General features: G+C 47.1%; 2 protein-coding genes across 5 annotated transcripts; one reads left to right on the top strand and one right to left on the bottom strand.

The window, feature by feature from the left end:
- The first annotated feature begins 1,080 nt into the window (after window positions 1-1,080).
- Window positions 1,081-5,823, top strand: LOC1272323 (histidine--tRNA ligase, cytoplasmic). Of its 4 annotated transcripts, none has more exons than XM_003437033.2 (4): window positions 1,087-1,158; window positions 2,025-2,331; window positions 2,466-3,764; window positions 5,260-5,823. In XM_003437033.2, exons 2-4 carry the CDS (start codon window positions 2,194-2,196, stop codon window positions 5,467-5,469), a joined length of 1,647 nt encoding a protein of 548 aa, XP_003437081.2. In that variant the 5' UTR covers window positions 1,087-1,158; window positions 2,025-2,193; the 3' UTR covers window positions 5,470-5,823. The 4 variants fall into 4 exon arrangements, with proteins under 4 accessions (XP_311269.6, XP_003437081.2, XP_061519179.1 ...); XM_061663195.1 differs by having other exon boundaries at window positions 1,098-1,162; XM_061663194.1 differs by having other exon boundaries at window positions 1,103-1,618.
- Window positions 5,824-6,957: 1,134 nt separating this feature from the next.
- On the bottom strand, window positions 6,958-11,649 carry LOC3289738 (uncharacterized). The gene is made up of 2 exons (XM_559373.5): window positions 10,545-11,649; window positions 6,958-9,531 (listed from the first exon to the last, which is right to left on the bottom strand). The coding sequence occupies exons 1-2, from the start codon at window positions 11,407-11,409 to the stop codon at window positions 9,080-9,082; spliced, it is 1,317 nt and encodes a 438-aa protein (XP_559373.5). The 5' UTR covers window positions 11,410-11,649; the 3' UTR covers window positions 6,958-9,079.
- Window positions 11,650-11,758: the final 109 nt, after the last annotated feature.

The following is an 11,758-nucleotide window of genomic DNA, read 5'->3' as shown; positions in this document are numbered from 1 at the left end:
AAGTGCCACAAATCCACTAAACGACCACTAAACGGCTTCTAAACGACTCAAGCACTCTACCTAAACGGAATATAGAAAGACTTCGTTTAGCAGACGGCAAACGACTCATGCATTCTAAAAATAGCAAAAAAGCTGGTGGCGCCATCTGTTTGTGGGATACCCAACCAGTTGAGCTTCCTCGCTTGGAGGAGAGCTTTCTCATTTCCTCTGTACTGTTGTATGGTTTCGCATTGAAGTTATGCATCGCTAGAACTAGAACGGCGATACGATTGTTTAAATACTAAACTCCAATGGAAAACACCAGCACTAAAGCAAGTGAGATTTGAGTAATGGTCGTTGGTGTTGATACCCACGTATCTGACCACACGACCATTCAAATAGATTTTTGCTTGGAAAGTTAGAAGGCTATATAGGTCATGATAAGATGAAACTTGTCGAAACCACATTGCAAGAAAAGGATAGCAATATAATGATGAGTTGTAATACGCCATCTATTGATCAAACCAATGAAGCTGTGGAGCTTTCGTTTTTTTTCTATGGATATTCAATTTTCCAGTCGTTTAAGCTTAATCTGTGGCGCTTGGGGTGTATCTGACCACACGACCATTCATATAGATTTTTGCTCGGAAAGTTAGAAGGTTGTATAGGTCATGATAAGATGAAACTTGCCGAAACACATTGCAAGAAAAGGATAGCAATATAATAATCAATTTTAATACGCCATCTATTGATAAAACCAATGAAGCTGTGGAGCTTTCATTTTTTTTCTATGGATATTCAATTTTCCAGTCGTTTAAGCTTAATCTGTGGCGCTTGGGAAATGCCTTCTGAATGCCTTCAAAGCCGTTTAATGCAGGTAGGGTGGTTATATGGGACCGTATACATTTATGAGAATGCAAATTCAACATCCAGAGAAAAGTATAAAAAAATTCTAAACAATTAAAAAAACGCAGGAAGCACAGTAAATGATAATTCCTACATTGTTCTAGAGTTTTTGTAATTGTTGCGCCGCAAACGTTCTCGCTTGGTGTAGAAGGGTGCTTAATCGCAACGCTGACAGCCTGCGCCAGAGCGAAACGTCAACAATTGCACGGTGTGCAACTGTCAGCCGGGGCTGCGGGTCTGTTTTGCTGGCCGCTCGTCGGGGATACCGCTCGTGTAGGTCTGCAACGTGTAAATACGCTTTCCACCGTTTTGTGGCAGGGGTGTGCACGAGGTGGTTTGGTCAGGCAAGCGGGGAAGCGGGTTGGTAGAAAGGCGGAAGGGACAGTTCGGCGAGTGCAGTACAGCCATCAGCGTCGGCAGCAGCGGTAGTACGTCCGCACACAACGCGCTTTCCTTCCACACGCACACGCACACTCTCACTCACACACAGTCCGGTGCCGGGTCGTGTTGCGCGGTCGCTGTGCCCTTGCCCCAGGGTCGCACTTCTTTCCCATTTCCCATCGGTGCCACATTTCGGTAGTTTTGGTTTCCCCCGTGTGGCCACGCGCGTGGTCGACAAGGTAGAAAGTGTGCAGCAGCGATGACGGCAAAGGATACGCTCGAGGCTGCCATCACCGCCCAGGGAGACGTGGTGCGGAAGCTGAAGTCGGCCGCCACGAAGGATAAGGCGAAGGTAAATTGCGACCAGCCGGACACCCCAGGGGTCCACAGGCGACTAAGAAGGCATGAAGCACGTGGGGGTGGGGTGGGAGGGGAGCCACAATTTGGTACATTTTAACCCCAAATTTTAGTACTTTTCTGGGGGCCAATTTTCATGTGTACAGTTTCTTTTTCCTCTTCCAACAATTATTTTTTTTTTTGCTGAGAGTGCAAAAATCGAACAGTGCCGCAACGCGATCGAGTTTCACCGCGGAAATCCGCAGCAAATTATGCGGTCTGCAATCAAGCCACTACTACCATCCCCGCTCGCCCAATAAACCACCCACCACAAGCAAATCACAAATGGGGAAAGCAGTTCCAATTGTTGGAAAGAAGGCCAGCAAAAACTCAATTCCATTCCATCTTACCATTTACGCTAGGTGCGAGCGCGAGAGAAAGAGAGTACAATTGCGTCAGCAGCAGCACGAACGCGAGTGACGAAACGAAAGTGAAAGGAAAATCAGCAGAAAAGTGTGGCTCGAAAGTGCACTCCCGCCCGCGTTACAAAGCATAGGGTTCTTGGGAGTGGGGCGGGAAGGGCATTGCACAATGCTGGCGAGACAATTGCTGCTCGGAGCCGGCTGCTCGCTGCGCCGGTTTTCCTCCGCCAGTCGGGGTGCGGTGGTGGCCAGCACGATGCAGGCAATACGGGCGGGCGAGGAGGACGTCCGGCAACGGCTCGCTCAGGTCAGGCGATAGAGAAATGGGGGGAAACCCCCTCGAATCGATTGAAGGGATTGAAGGGATTTTTATTGCTTCGCTTCTCGCCTATGAATTGGAAACTAATGACTATTTCGTCTGTTTTTTCGCATCATACGCAGATCAACGAGGAGGTCCAGAAGCTGCTGGCGCTGAAGGAACAGCTCAAGCAGCTCACCGTCGACGACGATGGCAGCGGCGAGACAGCAGCAGCAACACCAGCGCCGGGCAAACCAGCGGCGGCCAGTGAACCCGGCAACCGCAACCTGTCGCTGAAAACGCCGAAGGGCACGCGCGACTACGGCCCGGAAGCGATGGCGCTGCGGCAGCGCGTGCTCGACCAGGTGGTGCGCGTGTTCCGCCGGCACGGCGCGGAAACGATCGACACGCCCGTGTTCGAGCTGAAGGAGGTGCTGACCGGGAAGTACGGCGAGGACTCGAAGCTGATCTACGACCTGAAGGACCAGGGCGGCGAGATACTGGCGCTCCGATACGACCTGACCGTGCCGTTCGCGCGCTACGTCGGCATGGGCAACGTGTTCAACATCAAGCGGTACCACATCGCGAAGGTGTACCGGCGGGACAATCCGCAGATAACGCGCGGCCGGTACCGGGAGTTCTACCAGTGCGACTTCGACATTGCCGGCACGTACGACCCGATGCTGCCGGACGCGGAGTGCGTGAAGGTGGTGTGCGAAATCCTCGCCGAGGTGGGGGTGGGCGACTTTGTGGTGAAGCTGAACCACCGCAAGCTGCTCGACGGCATCTTCGAGGCGTGCGGCGTGCCGGCGGACAAGTTCCGCACCGCCTGCTCCTCGGTCGACAAGCTGGACAAGACGCCCTGGGAGGAGGTGCGGCGCGAGATGGTGGAGGAGAAGGGGCTGTCGGAGGAGGCGGTCGGGCGGATCGGGCAGTTCGTGACGCTGCACGGCGGCACCGAGCTGATCGAGCGGCTGGCGGCGGACGAGACGCTGCGCGGCATCAAGGTGGCGATGGAGGGGCTGGAGGACATGCGGCTGCTGCTGCAGTACTGCGAGATATTCCAGGTGGCGGACCGGGTGTCGTTCGATCTGAGCCTGGCCCGCGGGCTGGACTACTACACCGGCGTGATATACGAGGCGGTCCTGCTCGGGGGCGGTGGCGCAGGAGGCGGCAGCAGCGCGGACGAGGAGATTACGGTCGGGTCGGTGGCGGGCGGCGGCCGGTACGACAATCTGGTCGGCATGTTCAACCCAAAGCGCAAGCAGGTGCCGTGCGTCGGCGTGTCGATCGGGGTGGAGCGGCTGTTTTCCATCCTGGAGGCGCGGGCCGGCGGCAAAACGCGCACCAACGAGACGGAGGTGTACGTCGCGTCCGCCCACAAGGGTCTGCACCTGAAGCGGCTCGAAATACTCAACAAGCTGTGGTCGGCCGGCCTCAAGGTAGGTCCATTCTGTGGAGCGGAGTTTGTAACACAGTAATTTAGCTTCTGGTTATTTGTCACTAACGTGACTCTAGTGTATTTGAAACAGGACTAACTATAATGAACATTTTCCAAAAACTATTATGATGTGCTCTTTGGAGTGCACTTACTACTCCGATCAAAATCTGGGTATTGTTAGTCCGATTACGACTCCGGCAAAATAGGAATCACTAGTTCCACCCGAAGTCAGAGTCATCCCGAAGTTCTAGCATTTCAGTTTTTTTTTGCTTTGCCAGTTACTTCGTTAGCATGGCAGTAACATATCTTCTTGCTGGTAACACCACATCCAAAGTTCCGTTTCAAATCATATGATGTTATCACACTTTTAATTGTCGATACCCATTTTTCACGTGCTTCACAGACGAGAACTTCTTTAAAATTCCTGGGTTCTTCATTTCGTTCAGCAGATCCCACCACATAAGTTTCTTCCCTGAATCGGGAACAGGTGCGATACCTTTCATAGTTCGCTTGGACCTACGTAGACTTCGCTCATTTCAATAACGCCTAACGTTCATTTGATAGTTCGCCAGCTGAAATCCGCCAGCTTCCGACACCGGTTGACTTGGTGGAATCTTAGTTTGCTAATGCTGACGTACTAATCTTCAAAATAGACGTATTGTTCGTCGTAAGAGAAGTTGCCTGGGAGAATCGAAACACCATGGAACCACCATCCTGCTTACTTCTCTTGTCTTCAGCCCATGGATCAATGGCACTGTTTTTCCTTGTTGGTTGTTAGTTTCTTGGCGTTCCTAAATGTCGTGTTGTATTTTATTCCTCCCAATAGTAATGCTTTATCTTCGTCTGCACCATCAGCTCGACGTCTTCCTACATCCAACAGTTTGCCTTTAACATAATCCGCCGATGGATCCTCATCAGCCCTGCTTTCTAAAGCCATGATCAAAACATCATAGGATTTTTGGCAAATTTGATAACATTAGCGCGACAAAGGACGGATCTTTCATTTCTTCTCCCAGCGCAATCAATGGGAGTCGAAGGTGGCATAGTTCCTCAGCACATCTCATATGTATTTCGCTAAACTTTTGCACGACTTGGATGAGTTGGCTGTCGTCCAACCACAGACCGATCAATGCCCTAGTTCGTTCATCATTCGCAGTCCATGCAGCGTCAAGGACTTGCTGGTTTAGAATTTTTCCCGGCAGTCCTTTGCCTGCAAATGCTTCATTTTCCTTGAGAGTTTCTTCAAGATTAAATTTGTCGAGAATTTCTTTTTATATCACACAACCTTGTTCGTCAGTACTTCTGGGCCCATTGCCTGTTGAGGGGAGTTATACCACAGCATTTTTATAGGGAAAATAATCAAACACTAAATTACCCACGTGACTCTACTGTATGCGAAACAGGACTAACTATAATGAACGTTTACCAAAAACTACTATGATGTGCCTACATCATCTACTTCATCTACTACATCATTTCCTCCTCTCTCAACACAGGCGGAACACTCGTACAAGCTCAACCCGAAGCTGCTGGCCCAGCTGCAGCACTGCGAGGAGTACCAGATCCCGTACGCGGTCATACTCGGCGATGGCGAGCTGTCGCGCGGTGTCGTCAAGCTACGCGAGATTGCCACCCGCAAGGAGGAAGAGGTCGCCCTAGACACGTTCATCGAGGAGCTGCGCCGTCGGCTATTATCCGCCGCCTAACGTGCGAAGGCAACGATTGTCCGCGCTTTTTTGTTTCGGTCTACCAACCCATCCCAACCAATCATCCATCAATTGTGTTTTGCAATTATGCCAGGTCAAAAGAGAGAAGAACTTAACAGCACACGCAAACTTTAAGAGGTGCGCATAACGTATCATTTGTTTCTTAAAAACCACAAACGCGCGCGCTTGTTGTGCAAAAGACAACGTTTTTATGTTTGATGCTTTCCATCTCTCATTCGAATCATTATTATGTTTGTTTGTGGTTTACGCGCTACGCATTTGTGCTTTTCATGTGCACGTGCCCCGGGCAAGGTGCACTAAATGAACATGAAAAATAAATTAGTTACACCTAGATATGATGGTTGTGTGTTGCGCGTTCGTTGAGCTGCTGATTGGTGAGTTTTGCCGTCGAGTTGAGAAACAAAAAAAAACACGCACATACACAATCAGGCTTGTTCTATTCTCATACTCAATTCGAGTCGAGAAATTTGGCATTCAACTCGAGGCAGGAAATTTAATTCTTATAAAGGGCACACGATGAAGTTATTTTTCGAAAATTTTAGTTTTAAATCTTTCTTTTCATACCCCTTATCTTTACGACCTGGCATATCCGGGTATCCCATACGTTTAGTATGGGTTGTGAAACTTTTTGATTTTAAAGCTTTAATATCTTTTGGTGGTATTAATTTTCTAAATTTCAGATTTTGTTTTAAGATAAAGGTTTATTTTTAATTTTTTTTTATATGTGACACCGCTTTTTTCAAAGGCAGCTTTCAATACTGCACAATATTAAATGCATTAATAGTTATGTCATTCATGGATTCATGGCACTTTCAATGTATTTTAGATAAAATAGCAATAAAAACTTCTAAGAGCTGTCAACCTTAAAAATATTTTAAAAAAATAGGGAAGGAGACTTACAATTCCTCTTTCTTCGCTAAAATAAATAAGACTAATGTCCGTACCTTTGTACCAAATTATAAATTTTAATTTTCAATACAACAATAGTTATTACATTTTCAGTATGAAAAAGTATAACTTCCCATACAAAATGTATTAAATACCTGGGTATACCAGCCGTAGAAATCAGGGCGTAAATTTGGTAATTGAGACAAAGGTTAATGCATTCGAATTGCCGGGAAAGTAAATGCATATTTTGGAATGTTTCTATTGAAATACGTTTAATATATCGAAACAATCATTTATACAAGCACAAACAAATTTATGAAAAACAAACCAAGTAACCGCGAAAAAGCTTATTACAATTCCCACAATCAGGATTAAATTTTCAACGAGTATGGTTAGAATAATTTAAAACATATTTTTGACCGAAAAGCTTTGAATTTAGTCTACTAAAAATATGTTACCGTTTCATACATGTGGGCTGCGGCAAATGTATTTTCAAACACAAGTGGTCCGTAATCCTAAAAAGGTTGGAGAGCACTGCTATAGGGTAAATGTAAAGTTATTTATGATAATACGATATGATCTGATATTTTTCAATATATTTTTCTTTAATCTCTGATATTTTACAAAAGGTTTAAAAGTTAAAGTGAGCCACTCTGGTACGTAATTGTCGAGCAATCGATTATTTTAACTCAAATTCAATGCCTTTTGGTATGATTGTGTTTGATGAAACTTATTGAAAGTAGCACTGAGTAACGATTATAGTCAACCAATGGTGTGTTTGATTTGACGTCGATTTCTCAATCAGCTAAGTATGCAAATGTTGAGCGAATGTTTCGTAAATGATCAACATGCAATTATTTTCTTTGCATTTTCAAACATATCCTCAAAAGATTTTCCGTATGAACTATTTTTACTCATTCCATGACTATAACCACTATATGAACATGCCTATTTTCCGTGGACATAGAAGACTTACAGGAAGCGAGCATGATGGCGAAAATCATATCTTAATCATTTGCATAACTTATTCTACCCATTTTTGAAGGTTACAAAACATGTTCTTCATTTGATCAGCGTTTGGCGTAACTCATCGAGATCATGCGGCCGCCGTCTAGTATAGGCGAGAACAGTCGACTAAGATGCAGCAGCAAAATCTCGTGTAACGTTAGCACCATGGTGTCATGATACAAGGGCCCGGTGAGGAAAAGTGAGCAAGAAAAATGATTCAAATTGATAGAAAACTAGATGGGGAAATATATTCTGGCAGTTTTTAAGTTCTTTAAGTCCCAGTGCTGAACAATTGTACTTAAAAAGTACCGCATGTTTCCAGGTCAGTCGAGCGAGAGCAATGTCATTTGCCCAAAACACCAAACCAGCTGAAACCGAAGGGATGAAAACGATTCAGTAGACTCCCAATAAGATATCCGTTGGCAATTTTTCAATTGAATTTGGCCACGTGGCCCAGAAATGCAATACGCCCGTTTTAAGGTTCAAATGAGTTATCGTGTTGGTCAAGTAGTCACTAATAGTTAAAAATGCAAGAAGAACCAAGAACAAGACATTTTTTTATTGCAATAACCTTTGTTTTCTTGCGCATGTTACGCCGCATACTTTTTGCGCGCCAAACAAACGACTTTTTTTTAGTTTTTTTTTTAAATTTAGTTGTTATTGCACTATGTTAATGCTTATTTTTTGGTTTCTTTATCATACCTCATCATTACTTTTACCACCCCATGCCTATTGCGGCCATAGTTCGCCTTTTCCTGTAAAATATTCAGCTAGACGAATACTTTTTGGGACAGACTGTACATAGAATATAAGTCTCTTTATGCCATTTGATCGCTTCCGGAACGATGTTGACACGTTTCACAAAATAATGGAATGTTCGACCGAACGGCATCATATTACTTTTAAATAATTTTTGTAGAAGGTGTGAAAATCAAATCAATAACTTAATTAGTTCTAATTCATCGTATCGAACGAATTTTAGTGCCCTACAACCACTAGGCTCGTTTTCTGGATTCAATTCCTACGAGAATTCCCGCGATGTCGAGAACGCATCGAACTTCGTATCGATTGAAACACGAAGACGAATTCATGGGTAAGGATATGCATTTTCTGCTCCTTATATAGTTTAACTTACACATTTTCATGTGTGTTCCGTCTCAGGCGAATGCTTGTTTTTTATTGAAACTCAGGTTTAGACACATTAACGTTTGCTATTCTGCTGCGAGAAAGTTGCAAGCTGAGCACTATTTATTTAGCAAAAATGCACACAACTATTAGATTTTAAATATGTATTTAGTTGCGTATAATGTTTAATCCAGAAATTGTACATTCAGTCGTGATAAAAGCACTTCCATTGTGGATACTTAAACAAATAATTTTACAATTCTATATCGTTCAACCCGGTCAATGAAAACGATTCGATACATAGTTACGATAAAGCTTCTGCGATGTATCGCCAAAGCATCTTTTTATTGTTTTATTTCGTGTCAGAACGCCAACTATGGCCAGCGTCCTGGCAATCGAATCGAATCCGACCTACAGGCGAAATATTACACAGCTAAAATCAATACTTTACCGTCGCGACACAGGTTGGAAATGGTTGGAAATCTTACGTGTGTTCCAATACTCACAAAGTCGCTCGACGCTTGCTAAACCTAAAAAAAATGGGATTGCCCCCGCTGGGCGAAGTTGTTCAGTAGCGGCCGTAACCGCCGTTCAGCAACGGTGCGGCTGCGGCCACCGGACTCGGCCGGTAGATGAGTCGGCGCCGCTGCCCGAACGAACCACCGCCGGCAGCGGCCGGGTCCTGGTGCAGGCGATGGTGGTGATGGTGGTAGCTGCTCTCGTCCCGGCTCAGCACGGCCGATCCGTCCCTGATTTCGCGCGCCGGATAGGGCGAGGCCAGTGCCGCCGGGTACGGGGCGTAGTCGCGGGGATCCTCGTAGATCGTAATGGGGGCGGGTGCTAGGGGAGCGGTGGCGAAGGCGGGCCGCGGATCGTAGTACGAGCGGCGCCGGTACAGATCGTCGTAGTGGTAGTTGGCGGCCGGCTGATAGTGATCGTACCCACCGTACGACTGCGTGCCGTAGTGCTGGTCGCTGTGGTCGTTGTGAGCATAGCCGTCCCGATGTCCGTATGCGTTGCCTGGAGGATTGGTTTGTTTTTTAAGGGAAAGAGAACATTTTGTTATTATTCTTAATAGGTGTTGGGATTACTGGTGGGAGCTCCTGACCTGAAGGACCTATCCGATTCCGATTCTTTGTTCGGAATTAATTCCGGAGTCTATTTTGATGTTGGAATCGTTCCGATTCCGGAGCCGATTCCGATTTCGTTACAGAATTGGCTCCGGAATCAATTCCAGAATGGGAATCGGCTCCAGAATCGAAATCGACCTGGGAATCGCTACTTGCTCCAAAAAAATCAGAATTGACTCCAGAATTGAAATTGGAAATTCCGCAACGAGAATTAGTTCTTGAATTGATGTATGAAGTTTCAGAAGCGAAATCAGTCTGGGAATCTCCATGAGAATCGATCGTTTACCAGTATATTTGGATTCTTCGATGCAATCAATACGCATTGGACCTAAACATCTATTCTTTATGGAGATGCCGGAACCGACTCCGATTTCGAAGCCGATTCTAATTTTGAAGCCAATTCCGATTCCGGAGCCAAATTCAATTCCGGAACCGGTTCATATTCTGGATCCGATTCCGGTTCCGATTCCGGAGCCGATTCTGGTTTCGATTTCGGTTCCGATTCCGGTTCCAATTCCGGAGCCGATTCTGGTTCCGATTCCAGCTCCAATTCCGGAGCCGATTCTGGTTCCGATTCCGGTGCAGATTCTGGAGCCTATTTCGGTTCAGATTCTGGAGCCTGTTTCGGTTCCGATTCCGGAGCCGATTCCGGACCCACTTTTAGGAATCGATTCCAGAAAACTTTATTCTTCCTTGTCATCCCGACTAGTGATGGGAAAAATGGACACAACAAGGACATTAGGTAGCATTAACTTAGCGACTACAGGGTAATCAACTCCAACAACCAACGAAAAGAATTCCGAAATATTCTAGAATCAATCATTAAAACTCATGCTATCTCTTTTGCGAAATCAAAGTCCTTCCCATGTCCCACAGACTGGCCTGTTCAAGCAAACCACTTACCACGGTCGAGCGCCCCGACCCGCCGGTACTGGTGACCACCGAGCAGCTCGCTGCCCGACGCCCGATCATCGTAATGGTCGCGCAGGTAGTCGTTGCGCCGGTCCTGGCTGTACAGCTTGTCCGCGTAGTCGTTGCGCAGGTTGTGCCGGTTGTCGTACACCTGCTTGCCGCCGTGGTCGTCCGAGTCCTCGTAGTACGAACTCTTGCTGCCGCTCTCGTCCTTGTGGTACGAGTTGCTGAAGCCGGACTTGATATGCTTCCGGTTGTGCGACTTGTCCGCCTCGAAGTTCTCGCCCGCCAGATGCTTCACCTTGTCGACCGTGCTGCCCTTGCTAGCGTCCACCACCCGGTGCCCGTCCAGTTGATTGTCGAGTTGATGGTAGCGGACCGCGTCCGAGGCCGACCCGATGCTGCCCGCCTCGTCGAACGCGTGCTCCTTCCGGTGGTCGCGCGCATCGCTGCCACCCTCGCCGCGCGCATCCTGCGAGCTGCCGGCGACGAGCTTCTTCACGCCGGCCGAACTAGAGCCGCCCGACACGGTGGCGATGGGCCGACCGTGCACCTGGTACGGGAAATCGTCCGCGTACGGGTAGGCGTACGCGATTGCCAGCCTGCACACCAAACCCAGGGCCAGCAGGGCCACCGAGCACGGACACTTGCACCGATTGTTTAGCAACATTCTTTTTTTCTTTTTTGGTTCACAAACAACTGCACACCACACCACGCGGGAAGACACTCGTGCGCACACTGACCGTGGCGAGCGTCGGTCGGTAGGCTTAAATAGAACCACCGGCCCCTGGGCGTCCCGCTGCTGGTTCACCAGGGCCAGGGCCAGGGTAGTGGCAATCTTCGCAACGCCATCCATTGACTATTCGTTCCACCACCCCACTCTTTCGTTCGGCGACAAAAAGCGTCTTCCCCCTTTGTGCTAACGCCCGCCGGCTCGGCTCCAAAAATCGCAAAGTTCAACTTTCGTGTCCCGTTCTGTGTTCGAGATTCTACTCCAGACATGTCAAACATACGGCCCGCGAAGGCTTTTAATTCGGCCCACGATGAAGTTCGGCAGTTATTTCGGCATGAAGCAGGAATAGTTTTTTTTTTATTGCTTAGCAGGAATAGTTTTTGGATCATAAAAAAAGGAATTAGGTTGTGCTAATTTTGTTTCGCTTTGGATGAAGGTTTCAACATTGAGTCTTATTAGTTCAACTAATTTA

Source organism: Anopheles gambiae, chromosome X, assembly GCF_943734735.2.
Source record: "Anopheles gambiae chromosome X, idAnoGambNW_F1_1, whole genome shotgun sequence".
NCBI classification, from domain to species: domain Eukaryota; kingdom Metazoa; phylum Arthropoda; class Insecta; order Diptera; family Culicidae; genus Anopheles; species Anopheles gambiae.
This window is presented reverse-complemented; position numbering and strand designations above follow the sequence as displayed.

Coding starts and splice junctions, on each gene's coding strand:
- LOC3289738 (XM_559373.5), bottom strand. CDS start 11,409: ATGGATGGCGTTGCGAAGATTGCCACTACCCTGGCCCTGGCCCTGGTG. Junction 9,532..10,544: donor GGTCGGGGCGCTCGACCGTG/GTAAGTGGTTTG, acceptor CCAATCCTCCAG/GCAACGCATACGGACATCGG.
- LOC1272323 (XM_003437033.2), top strand. CDS start 2,194: ATGCTGGCGAGACAATTGCTGCTCGGAGCCGGCTGCTCGCTGCGCCGG. Junction 2,332..2,465: donor TCCGGCAACGGCTCGCTCAG/GTCAGGCGATAG, acceptor CATCATACGCAG/ATCAACGAGGAGGTCCAGAA. Junction 3,765..5,259: donor TGTGGTCGGCCGGCCTCAAG/GTAGGTCCATTC, acceptor CTCTCAACACAG/GCGGAACACTCGTACAAGCT.